Source organism: Equus przewalskii, chromosome 4 (assembly GCF_037783145.1).
Source record: "Equus przewalskii isolate Varuska chromosome 4, EquPr2, whole genome shotgun sequence".
Taxonomy (NCBI): Eukaryota; Metazoa; Chordata; class Mammalia; order Perissodactyla; family Equidae; genus Equus; species Equus przewalskii.
Genome location: NC_091834.1, coordinates 94,522,470 through 94,547,433, shown reverse-complemented (window position 1 = coordinate 94,547,433; position 24,964 = coordinate 94,522,470). Strand labels below are relative to the sequence as shown.

The window sequence follows — 24,964 nt, the reverse complement described above, 5'->3', positions numbered from 1 at the left end:
TCAATTTCAAATCTATATGCCAAAAATAGCCAAATGGAAAATTAAAATTCAAAAATAATACTTAAATAAAATCAAACATCAAATAGAAAAAATTTGGAAAAAATTTTCAAGAACTCTATACCAAAAACTTCAAAAATAAAAATCTGAATGAATAGAGGGATGTATATCATGTTCTTGGATTAGAGTATTCACTCTTGTAAAGATGAAAATTCTCCCAAAATTAATCTGTAAATTTTGTGTGATCACAACCAAATTTCCGGTAAGTTTTGTGAGGAAACTGATAAGCTGATTCTAAAATTTATTCAGAAATCTAAAGGATCAGAATAGGCTAGAAATCTTGAAGAAAAATAGGAATGATTTGGAGGACTTAACCACTTATCAAGATCTATTGTAAAGCTATAGTAATTAAGGCATATGGTATTGACAAAAGAACAGATATAGTAACAACGAAAAAAATAGAGATTCCAGAAACAGATCCACACATATAAAGATGTAAAATTTACAGTAAAAGTGTCACTACAATGGAGAGGTAAAAAGATGGTTATTTCAGTTAGTGGTGATGGGTATATTAGAAATTCAAGGAAAAAAATAATTTATACTCCTATCTGATACCATACATAAAAACCAATTCTAGATTGATTAAAGATCTAAATTTGAAAGATAAAACAACAATGCTTTTAGGAGAAAATATAGGAATATAGTTTTCTAACCTTGGAGTAGGCAAGAATTTTTAAATAGAATACAAAATGCACTATTAAAAATTGATAAAGTGAATTTTATTAAAATTAAGAAGTATTTCTCATTAAAAGTCACCATTAAGAGAGTTGTAAGTCAAACTATAGAGTAAGAAGATACTTAAAATTTATATATGTAACAAAGATTTGTATCCAGAATATATAAATAACTGCTACAAGGCTTAAAAATATAGCAGCCCAATAGAAAAAAACTGGGAAAAAATAATTTTGAAAAGACACTTCACAAATATGATTGTCGATCTAGCCAATAAGTATACAAAAAGGTATTTAACTTCACTTGTCATGAGTGACATACAAATTAAAACTACAAAATAGTTATATTGAAAAAGGGGAAAACATCAAGAGTGGGTTAGGATGTAGAGCAACTGAAGTCTTATATACCACTAGAGGGAGTGTAAATTCGTACAAATACTTTGAAAAACTATTTTGCAATATCAGCTAAAGATAGTCACTTACATATCCTTTGAATTGGAAATTCCATTCTTATGTATCATTATTTGCCTAGGATATAACTGTATACTTAATAACTCAAAGAAAACTATAAAAACCATTTTAGAAACAATAGGAAACTTAAGTTGAATAAATAATATAATATAACTTAACATAATATATAAATATAAATATAATAAATATAAAATAATCATTATTAATAAAAGAAGCATTGTAATAAAAGAAGCACTGGTTAGCAAATATAATAGATTATATCTACAATAGAAACTATGTATATGAAATAGCCAGGAAAAAACTTCATAATACATGCATAATAAAATGTATACTAAGAGGAACATAAAACTCAATTGGGAAACGTACATATACAAAAAAAGAGCTGAGGGGCCAGCCTGGTGGCATAGAGGTTAAGTTCACGTGCTCTGCTTCAGCAGCCTGGGGTCCATGGGTTTGGATCCCTGGCACAGACCTACACACCACTCATCAAGCTGTGCTGTGGCAGCATCCCAAGAACAAAATAAAGGAAGATTGGCACAGATGTTAGCTCAGGGTCAAGTTTCCTCATCGAAAAAAAAAAAGAGTTGATGGGGAGACTTTCTATGTTTTTAAAATGGAAGATTCAAAAGTACTGAGATATCAATATTGTGTAAATTCAACCTAAAATTTAATGTAGTCCTAATTAATATCCCAATAGAATATTATGAGACATAGAATACAGCGTAAAAGAATAAAACCTAAAAATACGCAACCTTTATGATAAATTCGTAAGTCACAGCTAAGCAGCGTTCAAATAGTTGATATTCTTGCCAGTAACATGATTCCAGAAGGCCCTTGCTATTATGAGTCACCTGAGTTCTACAAGTGACTCAGTTATCCTTCTGTGCTTAATAGCTTCTATCCTCAAGGAATAGTCAGTATTTAACCCTTCCATGGCTATCCTCAGAATCACACTCCTGACACATTAGCAACACTGGAAACTCTCCCCCAACTCTGGACTTTGGACCCCACAGGCCAACACTTTTGTTAGTTCCTCCTCCTCTTCCCTTTACCCTCCCTTGCTTCCCTTACTTTCCTAGGGTTGCTGTTTGTTTCAATAAGGTAAGAAAGAAATAATTCCAAACAGGCCCATAATCCACTCCACCACCACCTTCTTCCCACTCATTTCTTTTAAATAAAACCCAGCAGGCAACAGCAGGGAGCCCATTTCTCTGACCTCTGTCACCACCTGGCCAGGCGCACAGTCTATCCTTTCTGATTCAGGGATCTCTGGGCACACTGGAAGATCTGTGTAGGAATTAAAGGACAAAGTTGAACATTTGTAGCGTAATCACAGTTCCAGGAAAGAAGAAGGCAAAGTTACAGCATTTCAGCCAGTTCTCCAGTCAATGATCACTAATAGCTGGTATCTACATTTGCATACAACGTTGAACACTTCTCCAAGTGTTAAACACATTTGCTTCTTGTTTGGTTGGCTTTCATTGAGGTATAATTCATACACCATAAAATTCACTCTTTTAAAGTGTACAATTCAATGGTTTTTCATATTTTACAAAATTGTGCAGCTAATCCCTACTATCAAATTCCAGAACATTTTCATCACCCCAAAAAGAAATCACACACCCGTTAGTGGTCAGTTCCCATTGCCCTCCGCTCCCAGTCTCTGGTGAACACTAGCTTACTTTCTGTAGCTATGGATTTGCCTATTCTAAACACTTCATATAAAAGAAATCATAAAATATGTGGCCTTTGGTGTCTAAAACTTAATGCAGTCCTAATTAAATTAGGCATAATATTTTCAAGGTTCACCCACGTTGCAGCATGTAACAGTACTTCATTCCTTTTTATGGCTGAACCATATTCCACTGTATAGTTATAACACCTTTTTAAATCTATTCATCAGTTGATGTACTTTTAGGTTGCTTCCATTTTGTGACTATTATACAAAATTCTGCTATGAACATTTACATACAAGGTTTTGTGTGAACACGTTTTAAATTCTTTTGGTTATATATCTAGAAGTGGATTTGTTAAGTAATATGGTTAACTCTATCTTTAACTTTTTGAGGAACTGTCAAATTCTTTTCCAAAGAGGCTGCACCATTTTACATTCTCACTAGCAATGAATGAGGGTTCCAGTCTCTCCAGATCCTCAGCAACACTTGTTACTATCTGTTTTTTGTTACAGACATTTTAGTGTATGTGAAGAGTATTTCATTTTGATTTTCGTCTCCCAAATCACTGATGGTGCTGAATATCTTTTCATGGCTTATTGCCCATTTGTAGATCATCTATAAAGAAATGTCTTTTCAAATCCTTTGCTCATTTTAAAAAGTGGATTATTTTTCTTCTTATTTTTGAATTATAAGATTTCTTTATATATTCTGGATACTAGACCATTATCAGAAATGTTATTTGCAAATGTGTTCTCTCATTCAGTGGATTGTCTTTTCACTTCCTTGATAGCGTCCTTTGAAGCACAAAATTTTTCCATTTTGAAGTCCAATTTGCCTATTTTTCCTTTGGTTGCTATGTTTTGGGCATCATATACAAGAAATTGTTGTTTAATCTAAAGTCACAAATATTTATGCCTATATTTTCTTCCTAGTTTTACAGTTTGGGCTCCTACATTTTGATCTTTTATCTATTTTGAGTTAATTTTCACATATAATGTCAGGTAGGGATCCAGCATCATTCGTTTACGTGTGGATATCCAGCAGTCCCACACATTTATTTTTTGTTTGTTTAGTTTTTGCTTTTTTTCCACTCACTTTCAACAAGCTATGAGGTAAGCTAGGAAGATATTATTGTCTTCATTTGAAATAAAGACTTTCACCCAGCACTGACTATTCTTACTTTACCCTTTATCCTTTGTGACATCCCCTCTCCCCCAAATAACAGCGTCAGAAGTAGGATCTGGTTCAATGGGCTCCATGAGCCACCCAAAACCCTGAATTCCATCTGAAGCTTGAGGCAGCAGTTACTGTGGGCATTATGGGCCCTTCAGTATCTTTGTTTCTATTCAAAAAAGAAATCAAAAATATGTCTATTATCTTTATGGCTCTACACTTACTTGTGTATATACATAAATAAAAATTTGTTTTAAAATTGGATTAAAGACTTAAACATAAGGCTCTTGAAACTGTGAAATTTCTAGAAGAAAACATAGGGGAAATGATTCAACAGATTGGTCTTGGCAATGATTTCATGGGTATGACATCAAAAGCACAGACAACAAAAGCAAAACTAGCCTAGTGGGACTACAGCAAACTAGAAAGTTTCTGTACACCAAAGGAAAAAATCCACAGAATAAAAAGGCAACATAAGGAACAGGAGAAAATATTTGCAAATCACTTATCTGAAAAAGGGCTAATTTATAAAATATATATGGAACTCCTACAACTCAATAGTAAAAACAATCAAACAAAAAACAAATAAGCCGATTAAAAAATAAATTTGTATTTCTCCAAAGAAGGCATACCAATGGCCAAAACAGATACAAGAAAACATGCTCAATATCACTAATCATCAGGGAAATGCGAATCAAAACCACAGTGAGATACCACCTCACATCTGTTAGGGTGGCTGTTATAAAGAAAACAAAAGAACACAAGTGTTGGTGAGGATGTGGAAAAATTGGAACCCTTGTGTACTAATGGAGGGAATGATAAAAATTGGTGCGACCACTATGGAAAGCAGTATGGAAGTTCCTCAAAAAATTAAAAATAAAACTACCATATGATCCGGCAATCCCACTTCTTGGTATTTATCCAAAAGAATTGAACTCAAGATCTCGAAGACATGCTAACATTCCCATGTCAATTTTGCGTTTCATAAAAAAGAAATCATTTCAGCACTATTCACAATAGCCAAGATGTGAAAACAGCCCAAATATCCATCGACACATGAATGGATAAAGAAAATATGGTATAAACATATAATGAAATATTATTCAGATTTTAAGAAGCAGATTTGCTCATTTGCAACAACATAGATGAAGCTTGAGGACGTTATGCTAAGGGAAATAAGCCAGTCACAGAAGGACAAATAATGCATGATTCCACTTATATGAGGTATCTAAAACAGTCAAACTCATAGAAGCAGAGAATAGAATGGTGTTTGCCAGGGGCTGGGGGGAGGGGGAAATAGGGTGTTGCTAATCAACATGTATAAAATTTCAGTTATGCAAGATGAGTAAATTATATCTGACGTACAATGTTGTATCTGTGGATAACAATACTGTATGGGACACTTAAAAATCTGTTAAGAGGGTAGATTCCATGCTAAATGTTCTTACTACAATAAAAATTTAAACAAAAAAACTCCATTTCAAGGCATGGAAACATATCTTCAAAAAACATCTTGAGAGAAGTCCCACATGTCAAACAGCTAAAAGTGAGACTACTCTGCATTAACTAGGTTATGGTTTAGGATGAATGCAAGTGTGAAGATCCAGTTTTCTGCTAACTAAAAGAAACTACTTATTCATATACACTGGATAGTAATCTCATGAGACTTATTACCCAAAAAACGTTTTATAGGGAAAAAATAGTAATAGGCTAAAAATAGCTTCTATCAATGGTTTTCAAATCGTCTTTCAAAGTCATAATTGTTCCTAGAAACTGGCTTAATGTTTACTGTGAAGGGTGATGAAAAGAGATTGAGTAGGTAGGGCTCTGCTGTCAGTACGATTTCTTGTCACCACCTGCTTAATCTACAATGTATTTGTAGACATAAAATGAGCTTCACCAAGCAGAATAAACCTCAAATTCATTCTAATTAAGAATAGATTTTTGCATTACCATATTATTTAGAGAATAATATGTGCATGGAGGAGAAGGCATTCTGTTTGATGCTTCTGTGAGAGAGAGAACAGTTTCAAAGATATCTATGAAGACATCATAGCTATCTCAATCAGAATATGGGCTGGAGGCTAATGTAATTGATATATTTAGGTCAAGGTCATCAGCACTCAACTTCCCTGTAACCTAATTTCCTCTTCCATAATGTAACAGGATTGGGCACTATTACCTCAACTGTTCTTTCTCCTTGAAGGTTCTATCACTTTCATGACTCTGAGTCAACGAATAGGCATCTGCTGAGCCTAATTTTTCATCTTGTTAAAATTGCATCACATGACATTTAGAAGACTGAATATCACTAGCATTCAAGGTTTAGTTGCAGAAAAAAGAACACGTCTTTTGGAGGTGGCCTTAAACTAGTTGTGGATATGCATTTTGAATAATGCAATGTGGTGGGATCCTGAAGAGTAAAGGAATAAAATGATCTCTTTGGCATCCAGAAGGGACTTCCTTTACCAATCCTTCCAACCCAGCAGCTACAAGCATCTCCCTTACCTGAAGGATTCTCCAACACAAGAAGCAGCAGGAGGATATCTAAGGCAAGTATGATTATGATGAAGACAATCAGAAGGACTTCCAATACAGTGAGCTTCCTCGCCATCTAGATGGACACAGATAACAGTATTAAAGCAAACCACAAAGCCCTATCAATCCAAAAGAATAGATATATATCATGATTAACGTGTGAACTCATTTGCAAGATGACTTGATTATCAGCAGCATTCCTCTTCACACAATCCAGAGAATATTTGTTTCTACTTGTCACAGTGTCTCCAATTAACCCTAATCTGTACATCCAACATCTCTAGGGCTCTTGCCTTTTTTTGTCTGTAGAGGGGTTGATATTGTCCAAAAAAACACATATCAGACAGAAAGAATTGAGGGAGAGAGAGGGGAGTAGAAGAGATTACAAGAGAAAGAAAGATGGGGGGTTGAGATGGCTCACAAATCTCTTTCAGATGCCACTTCGATCTTCACATCCACCCTGGACAGTAGAGAGGAGGTTACACACATGGAGGGAAAAAGTAGCCAAACTTAACTCCAAGTCTTCTATTCCAGTTCCCATGCCATGATGCCAAGATGCTTAACCATTTAGAGGTCACTAATCCTTTTAAGAATCTGGTAACAAAAGTGAACCTAATCCTGATCTCCAACATAATGCTTGCTTGTGTGTTCACAGCATACAAACCCATGTCAATCTGATGGCTCACAGTAGCCCTGAAGATCATTCATAGATCTAAGTTTTAAAATGTCTGATCTATTGTAGGGTGTACTGATCCAGGAATCCAAGAACTTCAATTCTTGTCCTGGTTTTCATAATAACAGGTGGACATTCTAGCTATACGGACGTATGCTTCTTCATCTATGAAATGAGGTCAGATTCTGGATATATACTCATTCTTCTGCTCTAATTATAGTAAATCTAGCATTCCCTCGCGATTTCATGACAGTCTGTAAATTCAGTGACTCTCATCACCACTCTAATTCCCATCAGCCCCATATGTTGGCTATACCCTGGAACTTTTCACTCCCCAGAATTGTTCCACTTCTGAACTCTTAACCTCCACTTCCTATTTACTGGTCAGAAGCTCATGTGCTTTTACTCTCTCATTGCATCTTTTCCTTATTCTTTGATGACTTTGAGGCTTCTTCTCTCTTTCCTTTCATATTAATCTCTTAGCCCCTCCTGTTTTAACCCTAACTGACATGGAACTCAATGTCTATTTTTGCTCTCATCTTCCTTACTCCTTTATCTGCTAAGTGAATCCATATGATGAAACCATTTATCTAAACATCTGCCTTCTGAGTTTATGTGCTTGGCCCAATGAAGATGCCACTGGGTTCACAATCTCCCAAATCTACTGGGCCTGCAAGCTGACTGACAATTTTGCCAGCTCCTCTCATTTTTCACAGAAGAAATTTCAAACACCGATCCTTCTTTTCAAGCCCCAACCTCTGTCACCTACACTCTTACTCTTAGCCAATATTGTATCCTACATCATAGACAAAATAATATTTTGCAAAAACTATTTCATCTCCCTGTTTCTCGACCCAAGCTTTTCTCTAAAAATTATCCATATCTAGTAAATTCTTATCTTTCCCCTCTCTTTTCAATGGAAGAGTTTTCTCTCCTCTTGCCTAAGCATAATCCTGTGTCAATTCTCTAAATCTCACAGGCTTTGCATTTCTAAAATACCTTATTTCACCAATTAGCTTTCTTCTTTCTTTCATCATCAACCTCTCCCTCTGAACTTACTCTTTCTCCTCATAAATAGATCCCAAGTCACCCTGAACTCTGCTGATGACTCTGTGTTCTTCTTTAGGTACCATTATAAATTTCTTTTCCTTTCATAGATAACTTTGCAAAGAGATAATTCCACACTGTCTGCATGACCTTCCTCCTTTATTACTGGCATGGTTTCTGTTTCTTGCATTCCACTGAAACTGCTATTGCCAAGGTCACTGGTGACTTAGCTGCTGAATACAATGGGCACAGTCTTAATCACCTAGCACTATCAACTACTTCCTCCTCTGAAATTTCCCACCTTTGGTTTCCTTGATATCATTCAATATTGGTTTTTCACCTACTTTTCAGGCTCTTCTTCAATATTCTTTATAGTTCCCTATTTCATTAAATTTTGATATTCCCTATGTTTTCACCACTCTCCTTGAACAAGCTCTACCACTCATACGACTTCAAATAACATCTGAGGACAATCCAATCTGTTTTTCTAGCCGAGAAATTTAGATTCATATATTCAATTGCTTATTAGATGTCTCACTTGAATGTCCCATAGACTTAAGCAAATTCAACATGTTTAAACATGAAATCATTTCTACCCATACCCTAATCCCAACTTCTGCCAATTCTTCCAAATTGGCTGCTTCTCAAATAACTAATACCTTGAGGAACAGAATCACAACTTCTTTGAAAACCTAGGTACCTTCTTTGACTCCTCCCTTTCTGTTAGTTCTTGTAGTCAGTTACCAGTTCTGTCGGACTACTTTCCCAGCATCTTTCAAATCTGTTCCTTCTTCTCTGTCCCTGCTGGAAATGCTTTAGTCAGGCCATGATTTCTGGCCTGAACTGTGACCACAGCTTCCCCAATGGTTCCCTGCTCCCACTCTTTCTGCTCCTGAAATTCATTAAGAGCACTGCAGTTGTATTGATCTTCCTATAGCACAAATAGGGTCATTGCGTTGTCCTATAGTCAAGTCTTCAATAGTTCTCCAGATAAGATATAAACTCTTTAGCTTTGTAATCAATGTCTTCATGACACCTTCTATGCCCAGCCGCCCAGTCTTTTCTCTCCTCTATGGCCCAGTCATACCAAATCAGCATTTACAAGGTGACAATCTATAAATTTATGTGGACAAAGTATTTTTTTCTCTCTTTTTTTTCACTTGTCTTTTAACTTTCCATTTCCCTACATCCCTGTTCTTCTCAACCCCAGCCCAATGTCACGAACATTTCTACAAATACTTTCATATGTATATAGCTTCACCTTTTAGCTGAGGCAGCCTTTAGGTTGATGTCTAATAAGCCAAGAAAATAAGCACCTTAATTGTGAAGCAGGGGTGAGGAGCAAGGATCTTCAGACAACTTGCCAAGAGGGAATTTAGGATTAGAGTTTCAGTCTGAAATTGAAGTTTACTAACTATTCTTTCCTATTAGCCTAAATCTATTAGGTGTTCCTCTGCTGGTCTAAATTATTCAAAGGTTTACTCTAATCCCCAAAAGAAATATATCATATTATTATATTCCCATAAAATTTCTACATCCAAGTTGATCAGGCAGGCATTGTGATTGCCATTATATAAATAAATGTTCAGAACTTTTGTCTAACCATGGTTTGTGGTGGAACTGAGGCAAAAACTGATATGCCCTGCTTCCTAAATTAGGACTTGAGTGCTCTCACTCTCTCCACAATGTCTCTTAGACTGCAGAGCTCAAAGATCAGGGAGCTAAATTTCCAGTGGTGGAATTTCAGGCAGTGAAAGAAGTGTGAGGGACCCACCCCATACGCTCTCAACACCTGACTTATTTTCTTATATGTACAGCCCATGACTCACTACCACAGCACATACATTGTCCATCAATTAGCCTTCTTCTCCAAGTATCGTTTCTCTCCATGGGGATACTTGTCCTTCCAGCCTCTACAAACCAGAAGAAGTTACCTCATCAACAGTCCTTAATCCTCCGCGGGGAGCAGATTCAGCACCTGCGGCTCAGGAAGTTCAGGAGACTGGGGACAACCCCAGGCATTTTCCTACCTCTCCAGGCAGAGAGGGTAAGTGTGGGAATTCCTAAAGGTAGAAATTCTTCCCTACTTAGAAACCGTCCCTGACCACAGCCACTTTTCCTCATCAAACAAAATTTTAGAATAATTAAAATCCAAGTTATTATTAAAAACCTTGATAATTGTATAGCCATTTCCCTCCCTGATCAAAGAGACACATTCGCCTTCCTTCCAATTCATGCCACTTTGGGCTAACTACCAGAAGGATCCCACCTGCTTATTTTTTCTTGGTTTCTCTCAGTGAGAGAGGAACATTTCACAAAACATCCTCCCCGTCTGCCCCTCACTCACTCACATACACACACGCACGCACGCACACACGCACGTCCGCGCGCGCGCGCGGGCACACACACGCACATCTCTCCTCTCCAGTCAGCCCATGACTGCATGCACTATCTCATTCCGACTTCTCATTGTCTATGGGAAGGGAAGAAAATATCAGATCCAGAGGAAAGCTATGGGTTGTCCAGGTCACTTAGCAGAGAAGAAAGAATGGGACATTTATAGGAAGATAGGGACACCAGTAGTTCCAATCACCACCCGCATGGGAAAAGTACGCACCTCATAGCCGTATGTTTTTATTTGCTGTGTGCGTCCCTCGGTGGTACTTGAGGAACAATGAGCAAAGGTGACTGAGCTGATGTAGTCAGCTTCTGCCAGGATTGATTTATTGCCCTGTAAAGCTGACGGCAATTGGAGATGAGTGCAGACCATAAAAGGGACCTTGCTTTCCTGTGACATGGAGAAAGCTCCATTTGTTAATAAAAGGGGAAGGCGGGTTTATTCTAATAGTTATGGCTCCTCTGTGTTCCTGTGCATATCCAATCACTTTGCTTGTCACAATAGATTATACTTGTTTGTCTCCCCACGTAGCCTAAAGAGCTCAAGAGCTAGGGTCTTACGCATCTTCTTTACTGTTGTATCTCCTGTGCTTAGTACTCTGCTTAATATCCACAGACCTTTTTAAATATAGAGCTATTTGTTGAAAAAGTAAGTGAAAAGTAAAAAGTGAAAAGTAAGTGGTTCATCATATTGTTCCTTTCTCCACTTTTGTCTCCCAAAGTTCTCTTGGTATTTTGATTAATTCCAATTAGCCTTCAGACCAATTATTCTGAATAAAAGAAGCACCATTAAAATAGAAATATCATCTTAAAGTGGGAAGACACCTCTATTGAATAGTCATCATGCTCTTTGACTGCTCAACACCTTTAAAAAACTCTTCTAATACTTAATGAACTTCATACCTTGAGAATTCTGCCTCCCCAAGGAAGAGCCTAGAAATTCTCTTTCACAGTCTCCCTTTCAGGCAAGGTAGAGGCAAGTGGCCTGGGCTCTGCCAGTGACATGTGCCTGTGATCCAGAAAGAAGTGGAGTGAAGAAGAAGGTGCCATGTGGAATCCAGGATGATGGACATCGTTTCAGAGGCCACAGGGACAGAGGACCCAGTGGTGTCCTATGCTCAGCATTGGTGGTACAAGTTGCCAGACGTGCTAAGAGCGGCGGCAGTGGAATCTCCACAGGACAATTGAGCTGTTGTCCCTAGCCACATAGCCTGCAAACTTGATGCTCTAGACCTCCTGGAGTTTCAATAAGTTACTATTATCTTTTATAATTTTCTTCTTAAGCTAGCTCAGGTGTTTTTTTAACTGAAATATAATTTGCATACCATGACATTCACCCTTTCATAGTATTCAATTCGGGGGTTTTTAGAATATTCACAAACTTGGGCAACCATCACCACTATCTAATTCTAGAACATTTTCATCATCCCAAAGAGAAGCCATGTACTCATTGAAGGTCATTCCCAATCCCCACCCCCCCAATCCCTGCAACCACTAATCTACTTTCTGTCTTTATGGATTTGCCTATTCTGAACATTTCAGGTAAATGGCATCATACAATATGACAATGGGTGCCCATTTGTGTCTGATTTTTTTCACTTGACATTATGTTTTCAAGGTTCATCCATGTTGTTGCAGGTATCAGGCATCTTCAGGTATTGGTACTTCATTCTTTATTATGGTTTTATTCTTTATTCTTTTTATGGCTGGATGATATTCATTATATTCATATATCATATTTTTCTTATCCTTTCATCAGTTGGTGCACATTTGGGTTGTTTCCACTTTTTGGCTATTACGAGCAATGCTGCTATAAACTTGCATGTACAAGTTTTTCCATGGACATATATTTTCAGTTCTCTTGGGAATATACCGAGGAGTAGAATTTCTGGATCACATGGTAACTCTATCTTTAACTTTTTGAAGAACTGCAAAACTGTTTTCCAAAGGCATAGCAACATTTTACATTCCCACCATGAGGGTATATAGTATATATGGGATAATGCACACCCTATATATAGTAATTTATAAGGGCATGCCATCTTTCTATGGCATCTAAGATCCATAAGTAATATGGTACTCATAGTAGTCCATGTTTGCTTCAAATACTCAGTGTATGGCAAGTATACACATGCACGCACACACACACACAAAAATTTGGTTTCTGCCTTTATGACCTCCTGGAATGACATATCTACCTTATCTTTTGGTCTAGTACAAGAGAGCCTTTGTTAGAGGGAAAATGTACCTGGATCTCATTTCAAATTGGGACGATATCTTGGCAAAAGATCAAGAAAAGAGATTTTTATTACACAAGATCTTTCTATTCATTGTGGGGTACTTTACTCTTAACTCTACATATCCCATGCTCATTTGTGGCACCATTCACATTACAATGCTAACTGACAATCCCAGCCATAACCTTCCTAACTTTGCCATCCCTTCTTGCTAACTAGCAACTGGAAGATATTGGGTCACTTGCTTGTGCTGACTAATGAAAAAGTAATAGAGACAAGCATGTGACCCAGTACCTTCCAGTAGTTTATTAGAAGGCATGCTGAAGTCAGCTATTGGCAGAGCTCAAAAAGTAATCAAAGTAAGCAGATGGTTGCAATTCGTAAGTCATAAACCAACCATATGTATGACCCTTAACTTTCAGAGCACCATTCTCCAAGGCCAGAGGCAAAACTCTCAATGATGTTGCTGTAATGACAAGAAGGGAATGTTGGTGACACCCAGACCATATCTGCTAAGGCGAAGATGACCTTGTCTTTATAGGTACCTATGATAATAAATGTTATAAGATGTTTTTAATAAGAAAAGGGAGATGAATTTCTTCCACTTTAAGTTAAAGGGTTTGGGATTACTATTTTTCATTGTAGGCACATCTATGAAGAAATAAAGTGGAGTTACATGATCTGGAGAAGAGAGAATATGTCAAAAAGACCCCAGCTTTTCCTCTAATAGCAGGCCAGCAGTTATAAATGTGGGTCCACGTTGCAGGGGCTGCTCTGGGGTAGCCACAAATGAGTATGGCTCCGTGAGTCGTGGTTCTCAAGGTGTGCTGGAGACCACACTCTGGGAGGTCCTTGAGACCTTAACATGAGGTTCATGAAGTAAAACTATTTTCAGAAAAACATTAAGAAGGCATTTCCCTTTCTTACTTTCTTTCTCTTGGGTGTAGTGGAGTTTTCCAGAGGCTACATAACGAGGTATCACAAAAAACTGAACGTAGAAGCCGTTATGGCAATTCAGGTTTTTTTCTATTGAGCTAGATTTTAAAGAGATGTGCAAAAATGTAAATAATGTAACTCTTCTGACTTATTTTTTTTGTTTTTGGAAAATATTAGCTATTTTAATTTTTAATATGATAAATTCTTTATTCAAATAGAATTCCAGTGCGTAAATAAGTGAAAAACTGAAGCCAGGGTGTGGTGCTCCGATCCCTGCCAATCCACCTTCTCCCCACTCCTAGAAAGAAATGAAGAGTCCTGGGGCTCTGTACAGCTCCATAGTTTGGAAATCACAGCTCTAGTCTGTGAAATCCAGCATTTTGCAGACGAGGAAACATGATCTCAGAGAGACAATGTGACTTAACCAAGTCTCCTGACCCTAAAGATTGCTTCTGAATTTCTGTCACTCAAACAAAAGCAGCACAAAATGCCCTGACCAGTGGATCTAAGACCTGTGATGGGGCAAGGGAGATGCAACCTTATACTTAGAGATGAACAACTCTGCTCCAGAGAAAGAAACTAAGGGAGCCACAGACCCAACTCCTCCACTGACCCTGTTTCTCAGATCTGCTAAGAATCTTTCCAATTCTAGACTAATAGTCTTCACGTCCATATGGAACTGGCTGCTTAAAAGCCAAAAATAGGAATGAATTCAAGAGACAGGTGACAGTCTGGCGCTTGGGAACTCTTGCAACTGTTATAGCTGCGTAGGGTCTGAGTTGTTAAACTGAAGTCTGGGAAGCAGACATGCCTTCACCTAGGAAATCTTGAACTAAGCTCCTCAGACATCCAAGGGGTATAACTTGGGCAATCTGTGAACATAGATGGGAAAATTACATCTTTTTTCACTAATTTATAATTGAAATTTAGCATTTCTTTGGATTATGAATGTAGACAACAGAGCACAGTTATTTTAGCAGCACATGAGTTTTGCAAAAATAGAATCAGATATTTTCATATCACACTATGAAACTGCAATAGATTTCTCAAAATATCATTTATCAATATCATCACATTGAAATTATGACATTATCAGTCCCACTGCTAGATCTTATTTAATTTTGATAGTTAAAAATCACCTCATATATTACTCTATTACATTTTTTAATATTTGGATAAGTGTACTTTGATATACAATAGAATTCCTTTTAAATAGCATGCATTGTACTTGACGCATTTAAGCAGATCATTTTTAGGAGGGGTTCCATAGGTTCACCAGATTGACTATGGGGTCCTTGACACCAGAAATGTTGCACACTCCTCATGCCTCACTCAGGGCCTTGGCAATCAGGATTCTCTAGTCACAAAAGTTCTCCTTGAGCATTTTGCGGCAGCCAGAGCCAATTTCCACCAATATGTTTTCGATGACAAAATAAAATATTTCTCGAATATGAAGTAAATAATTCTTGCCTCCTGGTAGCCTTCCTGGGTTGATTAGAGGAGAGCTGACAAGCTCCCCATCTCTTTGATCAAGGGACTCCATTGTTACTTTTCCACATTTCACTAGTTGCATAGTTAGCTCAGGCCCTCAGCCACAAGCCCCTTACTTTGATAATTAGAACATTAAGCCAATTTAACAATGTTGTTTGTCTAGCCTTACATAGCTGGCACATGAGTATGCAAGCAGACCCTGGCTTCCTGGTGTTAAAAAAAGAAAAAAAGACATAGGGAAGTAAACACATGCATTTCTAACACACTGATTTTCAAGTAATACTAAAATTAAATATCCTTGTTGAACACTAATATATAATTTCTTTAACCCAAATTTTAACCATCTAGTGTTTTATTTATTTATTTATTTATTTATTTTGAGGAAGATTAGCTCTGAGCTAACATCTGCTGCCAATCCTCCTCTTTTTGCTGAGGAAGACTGGCCCTGAGCTAACATCCGTGCCCATCTCCCTCTACTTTTGTGTGGGATGCCTACCACAGCATGGCTTGCCAAGCGGGGTGCCATGTCCGCACTTGGGATCCGTACCGGCGAACCCCGGGCTGCCAAAGTGGAACGTGTACACTTAACTGCTGTGCCACCAGGCCAGCCCCAACCATCTAGTGTTTTAAACAACAGTGTTGAAAATTCTATTTTTTCCAGAATTGATATTTTACCAAATTAGAAACTGCTATGATGACTAAAACAACAACAATCCAAGTACACATGTCCACAAACCTAAATCTTAGGAAAAACCCATGCCAGAGGTGCAAGAAAAAGGGTGGATAGTCATAAATCTGAGCATTCTCTTGGTGGATTAGACTGTATGGACTCTGATGCCAAAAAGGACAAGACCAGCTTACAAGGGTTTGCTGAACGAGAAACAGCCTTAATCCCAAAGTGAGAATCAAAATATCACGATTCAAAATCTCTGATAAATTTGCTTGTTTTATTTTTCTCTGGCATATAAATTTCATGCATTTATGGGAACTGTGGTTATATACATCAGGCAGAGTATAGAAATAAGATTGACAAATTTCAAAGCACACCACTGCAAAAAGAAGTTATTTTTTTATATTCAAACTCCTGCCTTCAGCTTTGCTTGTTTAAATCTCATCCTCCTCCCAGTCCTATAGCTAAGCATTTCCCCAAACCCTCCTCTTTCTTTCAGGTGAGTTGGCTCTTCCTTTCACCTCCCCATGAGGCTACTACTCCTGATATTTTAAGTTATCTTCTTGCTTGTCGTGATCACTTTTATCCTCATGGTCCATTTCCTCTCATCCTTCCTGTGTTTGCTTCTCCGTCCTCTTATGTCATGCTCCCATCATATTGCCCCTTTTTCTCTATAATCCAAGAGCAGATATTCTTTCTGGATATTTTCTTGATGGCTTAGTTAGCTCCAGAGCCTGGAACTGTCCTGGCAATCTTTTTATTGTGTATTTACCAAGAGTGGGGCCCAATCCCTGATTACGCTCACATAGACATGCACACACATGCCATCATGGGCCCAGAGCATCTTCAACAAATGTTGTATGATGAGTGATCAGTACCATACTGATCACACAGAGACATTAAGGTACCCCATAGATTTTTCACACTTCCCTACTGCCTATATTACAGGGCTAAGACGCAGACAAAACATACAACAAAATTAATGAAATATTTTAACCATATTGGGCTTGAACCAATTAGCAACACACAGTAATTTTATGGGTATGATGTACAAGGAGTTTCAAAGCCTTTCATAATTAGGATCTTGCTCTAAAAATTCACAGAGTGCTGCTCCATGTCAATGAGATGAAATTATGTAGGCTGATGTCTCTGCTGGTCACATCGATGTTTAACACCTGTTGGGAACCAAAGGAAAAGTATTGGGAATTTGGTGACTGAAATTTCCTGCACTCAAACAAATCAGATACAAACCAGGGTCTGCATGACACTCTGATACTTTCACAGTTCATTGCCTTGCTGTCAGACTACCCTCAGATATTCAGGTGAGGAGGGTGTTTCTTAATTCCTAGAGTACAAAGATTGTTCAGTGACAGGGAAAAGAAACAGGGCCCTAAATAACGCAACATGCAGCCACTGCAGAGGGACAACTACACAGACAAATTGGAGAAAATGTCCTCATTTCCACTCCCAAGAGCCCTCCTTTGATTTCCTCCTTCCATTCCCTCAGAGAACCTTGATGAACGCCCAGTAAGAGTTCAATATTTCAGCTTTCTTCTAGGCAAATACTTTCCATAAAGCTTCACCACATGTGCAGTAGTTAGCTTGTGTGTCAGTCCATGGGTTGGTCAGCAACAAAATTGGGCAAAATCCTTTATGAACTCTCAGTAAACTTGGGGAAGTTGGTTGACAAGAAAACCACAAATATGAAGAAACAAAAAATACAAAACTGAGGGGAAAACTTTGTCTCAAGCCTTGTAATCAGGAAGGATTAGGAAATAAAAATTGTTCAAGAAAAAGTAAGATGTAAGCCAACAAGGAAAGATGCCATTTACCATGAGGATAAGTGTTGAACCACTACACAGCGTTAATTCCAAGACACAGATTTTTTGCATATATAGCATTCATGAAATCAGACTGTGTCTTGCAATCGAGAGTCTTAGAATTGCTGTGACCTGAGCAGCACTCATGACAATTGTTATTGTCTGAGCACGCATGAACTTCATTGTTATTACTGGTATTATGAATGGATGGACTGCAAACCACTTAGCGATTATTTTAGAAAAGAATATGAATCCTGGCTGATAGTGAGATTAAGAAAGTGCTAGGATTAAAACTTATTTACAGCATATTAGTGGCTTTGGAGAAAATCCTATAGACAATAATGAAAGAATTTCTATGAACTGAAGTATCACCACCATTTCTGATAGTACAGAGGAAATACTTTGACCAATTCGTGCCATGCATTTTTCTTTTAAATAATAATAAGTAAAACAATAAAATATTTAAATAGTAAAATAATTTAAAATATTTACATAAAAATTTAAATAGTAAAAAATATGGGATACAAATTGGTTAAGGTATTTCTAATATTTATTCACATTCAGAGTTTACCTCTTCTAAATTATTTTGACACAGATTTATCAATGTCCATGTATCTCCACCCAATATTCCCTCTGTACTATCATTAAAATATTAAAATGATAAAAATCTATGTCTAAAGGAATTTTACAAAGCTTCCTATATGTTTAAAATAGAAATTTTAAATGATATGATCGCATTGCATGATACTTTTTTAATCCTTTTTTCTTTCTTCGTGGCACATGAAATAACGAAGCAATTTTAACTGATGGTATCTTATATTTGATGACATATGGTAGTTCAAACTGTTTTGGAAGTAGATCTCTGAGGCAGAGGTGAAGGAGTAAAGACAAGTTCTATGTAAGTTTGCAGACAAGAAGATATACATGGAAAATAAAGATCCAGACACTCAATTCCAAATGATGATAACCCATGAACTTTCCCTTCATCCCCATGCTGTTCACTGTTGACCCAGTGAACACAGAGGGCTTCCTGAAGGGCTTTGCAGGAGAGGGTATCATCTGGAAGGGAAGCAGGCAGGAATTGCACTGGGTATCTCAGGGTTGGGAAATACCATTTGGACTTTTCACTGGTCACAAACCTGTGTTGTAGGGTTGTAGGTGAAGGCGGGTGTTATAACTGTGCTGCTCAGAGAGACACTGACATTGGAAACAGGAGCACTGCCCACTCCCCAGATCTCAATGTAGCCCAGTTTCAAAGGGTTTGTGTCAACGATGTATTGGTTGAAAATTACATGACTCTGCATCGTATTCTGTCAATTGGAAATAAAAGAAAATAGAGGAAAAAATAGCAAAACTCAATCAGATTTTTCCCAACCTCTTCTTAGGTACAAATGTAGATCATGAAGTAAGACAACTAATTTCAGAGTCACCATCTTGAGTCCACAGAGAATAGAGACCATGATTTTACCAGTCTATCTCCTGTTGTCAACTATCATTAATTTTGCATTGGCTAAGCACCTGCAGGGTCTCTAGAATCACTCTGAACTCTAAGGAGGCAAAGAGTCTCAGCTATCAGAAATCTTAGATTCCACATGTGGAGAAGTCATAAAATGTGCAGACCATTCCAAGGCAACATAGGAACAAGGGCTAATAACAGAAACAGTCTGTCCATCTGTGTCTTGGTGAACTGCTTTAAGTTACTTATGAAACATGAATGATTTAATCACAGAAAACTTCCTGGGAGCATATTAAAGCTCTATCTGCAGTCTAGAGGAAAGGAAGGATGCAAATTAGTAAGACAAGCAGAGAGGGAATTCTAGGTGGTACTTTATGCCTCATGATATCCATCATCCCACTAAGCCAACAGAACTGTATTCTCCCTTCATAGTATCAGTCACACTCACCTGGCTGGCAGAAAAGTTGGCCAGATAATAGAGTCCTTTTTCATAGGTATCTGCAACAAACAACAAGGTAAGCGTGATCTGGAGCTTTGCTCTGGAATTATAATTGCTTACTTGTCTTGGCTGAGAAAGTAGGGATGATTTTTGGTTTTTATTTTATTTTTCTTCTTTACAGAGTTCCATTTTGTGAGATTAGTCAGACTCTACCCCAAACTTCAATTTACACAAAATGTTTGAAATGAATGTGTATAGATGCATCTGTCTGACAGAGTCACCTCAAATAATGTGGGTTCCTAACAGTACTCTTAATCTACTTCTCTTCCTTGTGGTCTACCATTCCCAACATCTTCCTAGTCACCTCAAATTTCCAGATTCCTTCTGTTAGAGGAACACATATGTGCACTTACAGGCATGTACACCCACATCACAAACACCAAGACTGATGTCTTGGTCGGTTTATCTTGAGAGCTATTAGGCAATTTTTCAAATGTGATCTCCAGAGAACAAAGAAAACCACAGAAAAGACATCCTCGTCCTTTATCTTTAGTTTATGCCACAAGTCCCAGGAGAACATGAAGCTCAGTATATCCAGTAAAGGCAGACTAACCAGAGCCTTGTTACAGGTGTTTCCACCCTATGCCCTGCCCTTGTGACTTTCTCACTCTTCCCCACATGCCAGCTTCTTTCTAATTTGCTTCCCATTCAATCAGACGGCATTGGCTATCCTCTAGAGCTGTGCTGTCCAGGATAGTAGCCACTAGCAAAATGTAGCTATTAAAATTTAAATTAATTACAATTAAATTTAAAAAATTCAGTTCCTCAGATGCACTTGTCACATTTCAAGTGCTTAATAGTCACATATGTCTAATGGCTACCATATTGGACAACATAGATATAGAACATTTGCATCTTGCAGAAAGTTCTTTGGACATGACTAGTCTAGAAATAGCTAATGGTACTTGACCCATCCTCCTGAGAGTGTACCAATTCAGTAATCGCCTAATGGAAAATTCCACCAAATAAATAGCATAGCTGATAGAGGCATTGCCTCTCTTACTGTGACAGTAAACCATGTAATTTTGGAATGTGCCCTTGAACATAAACCATATGGAAGTAAATTTCAGTTGGCTACAAAGAAACTTTCCCTGTGGCTCCTATACTACTGTCTTCCACAGTGGATTGGTACAGTTGGATAATGGTTAGAGATTCACAATTAAGCTTTATTTACATGAGGCATAAGGATCACATACAATATGTATTATACATTTAAAAGGAACAAATGGCTATATTCAAAAATGCAAAATTGTCTTTATATTAAAAGGAAAAAAGCAGGCCTATACCCAGGAACCTAGTCAACAGTATCCAGGAGCCTAGTCAAGCTATTGACATGAATTCAAGGCAACCTTACTCACCAATGCTTTGCCCATCATCCCAGAAGAGACAACCTTCAGCAGTCCCATCGTCATCCAATGCAACCTTGAAACCTATGAATTTCTGACGGCTGCAGTGTGGTAAGAGAGAGGCATTAGCTAAACACAAAACCACAACCACAAACCAAGGATTTTCATAAAAACATAAAGGGAGTGCTTCATGGTATAAAGACTGAGTACTAGGATTCAAGAGACTTGTCATCTAGTTCTAGTTCTGTCTCCATTAACCGTATGTCTTCATTTCAGGAATGCAGGAATGACTCAATCCAGGGGCATTTTCCTTTATGGTTCTATAAGCTCTACAGGAAACCACGAGCAAACTCACTAGATTCCTTCCTTTCCCCACTGTGAGGAAAACCCTGAGGCTCTGATCCTCCTCCTTCCATGACCTAATTTCCTAAACAAATGTACAGTGAGTTCTGTTTACAGATGTCCTGAGTTCTTCAGTTTTTGACTGAATTTTTAGACTCAAGTGAGCAGGGCTCTACGAATTTTAGTTTGACATCAGACAGGCATGGATTTTAGTCCCTGCTCAACTACTTACTAACTCTGTGACTCAAAGCCAATCACTTATCCTCTTGAAGCTTCTCTTTGCTCATCTGCAAAATGGGGATGAGAGCAGTACTTACATCATAGAGTTTGTTTTTTCCTTTTGTTAAGAAAAATAGATAATGTCTGAATAGAAATCTCCATTTTAGTACAGCTCTAGGCACAGAGCAAGAATTCACTTGATGCTAGCTAATATTAATTAGTATACATACTTAGGTCTAGAATTTTAAATCTTATTTATGAGGAATCTCACCCTCGGGCATCAGTTTCAATATGACCTACACATTTTTCCAGCAATAGTTTTCTTAGAAAAGAGTCAATTAAAGGCCAGATGGTTTTCTAAAATTAGCATGAATCATGGTGGCCCCTGTTTGACTTCCACTTCAACTGTCACTGATTAGACCCATCATCTCACCCACTTAGATCTAAAATAGTTGTTAATAATTATTCAAAGAGAGGAGGTTCTGAAAAGGTTAAAACACACAAACAAAGAAACAAACAAGAATGTGTAGTAAAATTGCTTTTGGGCCTGAGGGTGCTGCTTAAAAATCAGTGGGCTTCACCAGGATCTGGGCTAACTGGCATGTAAAGGAGAAAACTGGCCCCATCATTCACCTTAAGTGGGTGTTCTGTGCAGGCTCTTGCCAGGGCAGGATGTAGCCCCCTCGGACATGAAGATTGATGTGGTCAAGAGGGGCTGGCAAGGACTTCCACTCTCCCCTTGCTTTAATGTCCTCACCCTGTGGGCCAGAAGAAGGTAAGAGATGATGAGGGAGAGAACACACCTCCCTGAACAAGGCATTTACCAAACATCTTGTCCACTCTTCTCAACTTTCTGCCTGTTCATGATCCTTCAGCACACACCTGTTATTACACTTTCCCACATTCACCCAGCTGCTGAGTGGAGTCTTGCTTTGCTGCTATGATTCACGTCAGGATCCCTCATCTTTGAGGGTTTTTACAGTACATACTACATGAGATCCTAGCAGGTATCTCACCCTACCCTCACTCCACATCCCATTTCAGTGTCAGAGAGCACTTCTTGAGCAATCCTTCTGTTCACTTCTTGTTGGCTCCTGATACACTCCCTGTAATGGCATTTCTAGCCCTTCTCTTTCACTTTCTCTCCACCTCCCTTGACTGCCCCCGCTCCCCACCCTTTCCAACTTAACTAACACCTTTGACTCCTACTGGCTGGAAATGATTAAAGTGAGCTGACTTACTTTACAAATTCTTATCTTTAACTCACTATATCTTCCTTTATGTTTAACATCTTTATCTTGCCGCATGTGTGACAAGAAGTGCTCTCTCACCCTGAGCCATAAACCTTAATGCCTTAGAAACAATCCTATCACATTTTCTCAACCTAGGGCAGAGCTTCTAAACTTCATCATTATGGACATTTGGGGCGAGATAATTCTTTGCTTTGGGGGCTGTCCTGTGCTTTTTGGATGCTTACTACTGTCTATCCACTAGATGCCAGTAGCATCTCCCCCACCCCCTACCACGTGGTGACAACCAAAATTGTCTCTACACATTGCCAAATATCCTCTGCTAGGCAAAATCCTCTCACTTGAGAATCACTACTTTAGAGGTAAGGAACAAAGCTACCATAACAGTCCTTCAGTTTTGGTCCTTGATCTTCATTTTATACAGAATCAACCTGTACACAACTGCAGACGTAGGTGGTAGAAGGAAACACAGTGACTAGTCCCACCTTCCCTGAGGGGAACTCTGCTTCACGGGCCTGCCTCAGGACTCCAAAGTCCACAGGACTTTATAAAAATTCCAGCCCCATATCTCTAGATTTCTTCAGTTTTATCAATGATATCATGAGAAAACTAGACTATATTATTTCTAATGACACTTTACTCCAATATCTTATGAATTCTGGACATTTTCCTCCACTGATTATCTTACTTTCAAGTGAAACTTGATGCATTTAAAACTTTCAAAGTTATCTTCCTTTAAAATTCTTTATCTGTCTCAATATTTCCATTCTACTACACGTTATGGCTAAATATGACACGATTTTAATCTTCTCATGATTTCATTTTCAATATCATATAAGTTACAAGCTTGTTTACTTTCCTTTACATAGTTTCTAACCAGGCTAGCCTAACAGATTTCTGTTAAAATATATGTAAAGATATGATGATAAGATAAAATCTAAAAACAGCACTATTAAAATAAGAAAAGACAACCAAACCTGCCTTTGTACAGGGTAATTTCCATCAACTGCATAGGCATTGGTTATGATTGAGAACCACTATTTTAAAAACCCAACATATGTTCTACACTGTAAACAAACAAACAAAATGACCAGAAGCAGATAAAAACTTTGATTCATACACATTGTCTTCTCTTTACCTTCATAAAAATAGGTAATCAATAAGACATGTCAGAATAGTTCCATGCCTCCTCCCTCCCAAATAAAGTCTACAAACTACAGTGCCCATTACGACAGAAAGGAGAGGGGAATGGACAGAAAAATGCTTCATAGCATGCTCAATCACAAAGGCGTGACTGAGACAGGCCCCCAAACAGCTGTAAACTGCTGATTTTGCAGCTCATTTAGAGAACCTGAGAGAAGAGAGGAAGATCAGAGCCTCAGTCCTGCAGACCCCTCCAGCTAAATGAAGGAAATCAGCCTGTCCTGCCACTTCCTAAAACAAGCGGGAACTAAAGGCCAAGCAGTAAATACTATAAACACGCAGTCATTAAAAATGTTCAGTACTGACGGAATAAACAATTCACAGATTAACAAACTGAAGACAGAAAAGAAAAGAGAAACCTTTCAGACAAATTCTAGCATAGATAAGAACAGCATATGATAACGGAAGTTTAGCGAAGCAAAATACTGGGAAAGGTGACAATTCGGGGGAAAATAGCTGTATCTTGACATTTGATTATTCACCAAATGCATTCCAGTGACTTAAAACATTAATTTCATTATATTAAAGTTAAACTCTCTATAAAATTATAAACAATTAAAAAGAAAAAGAGGAAAAGTATTTCCAACAAATATGGCAAAGTGTTATTAATTTAAACATGTAAATATCCTTTAAAAATCAGTATGAACAGTGTAAATAACTTAATAGGAAGCTGGCAAAAGAATAGAAAGTTCACAGAAGTATAAATGGCCCATCAAAGATAATCACAAATCAAATCAATGATGAACATCAGGGTCCACATTGCCTTTAAGAGTGCTACAAAGATGAACACAA

The 24,964-nt window shown here is 37.8% G+C and overlaps 1 protein-coding gene across 4 annotated transcripts in view; it reads right to left on the bottom strand.

Annotated features, from left to right (window-relative positions):
• LOC103558279 (maltase-glucoamylase) overlaps positions 1-24,964 on the bottom strand; it is a 186,877-nt gene that overhangs the window by 82,409 nt on the left and 79,504 nt on the right. For 3 of the 4 annotated variants that reach the window (XM_070618011.1, XM_070618012.1, XM_070618010.1), the window contains 5 exons: positions 22,353-22,477; positions 21,171-21,259; positions 19,762-19,811; positions 18,997-19,167; positions 16,296-17,212 (listed from right to left, as the gene is read on the bottom strand). In XM_070618011.1, the coding sequence (XP_070474112.1) occupies positions 17,135-17,212; positions 18,997-19,167; positions 19,762-19,811; positions 21,171-21,259; positions 22,353-22,477 (513 nt within the window). In that variant the 3' untranslated portion in view covers positions 16,296-17,134. Of the gene's footprint in view, positions 1-16,295; positions 17,213-18,996; positions 19,168-19,761; positions 19,812-21,170; positions 21,260-22,352; positions 22,478-24,964 lie in introns of those variants that run through there. The other variant, XM_070618013.1, reaches the window with a different exon arrangement.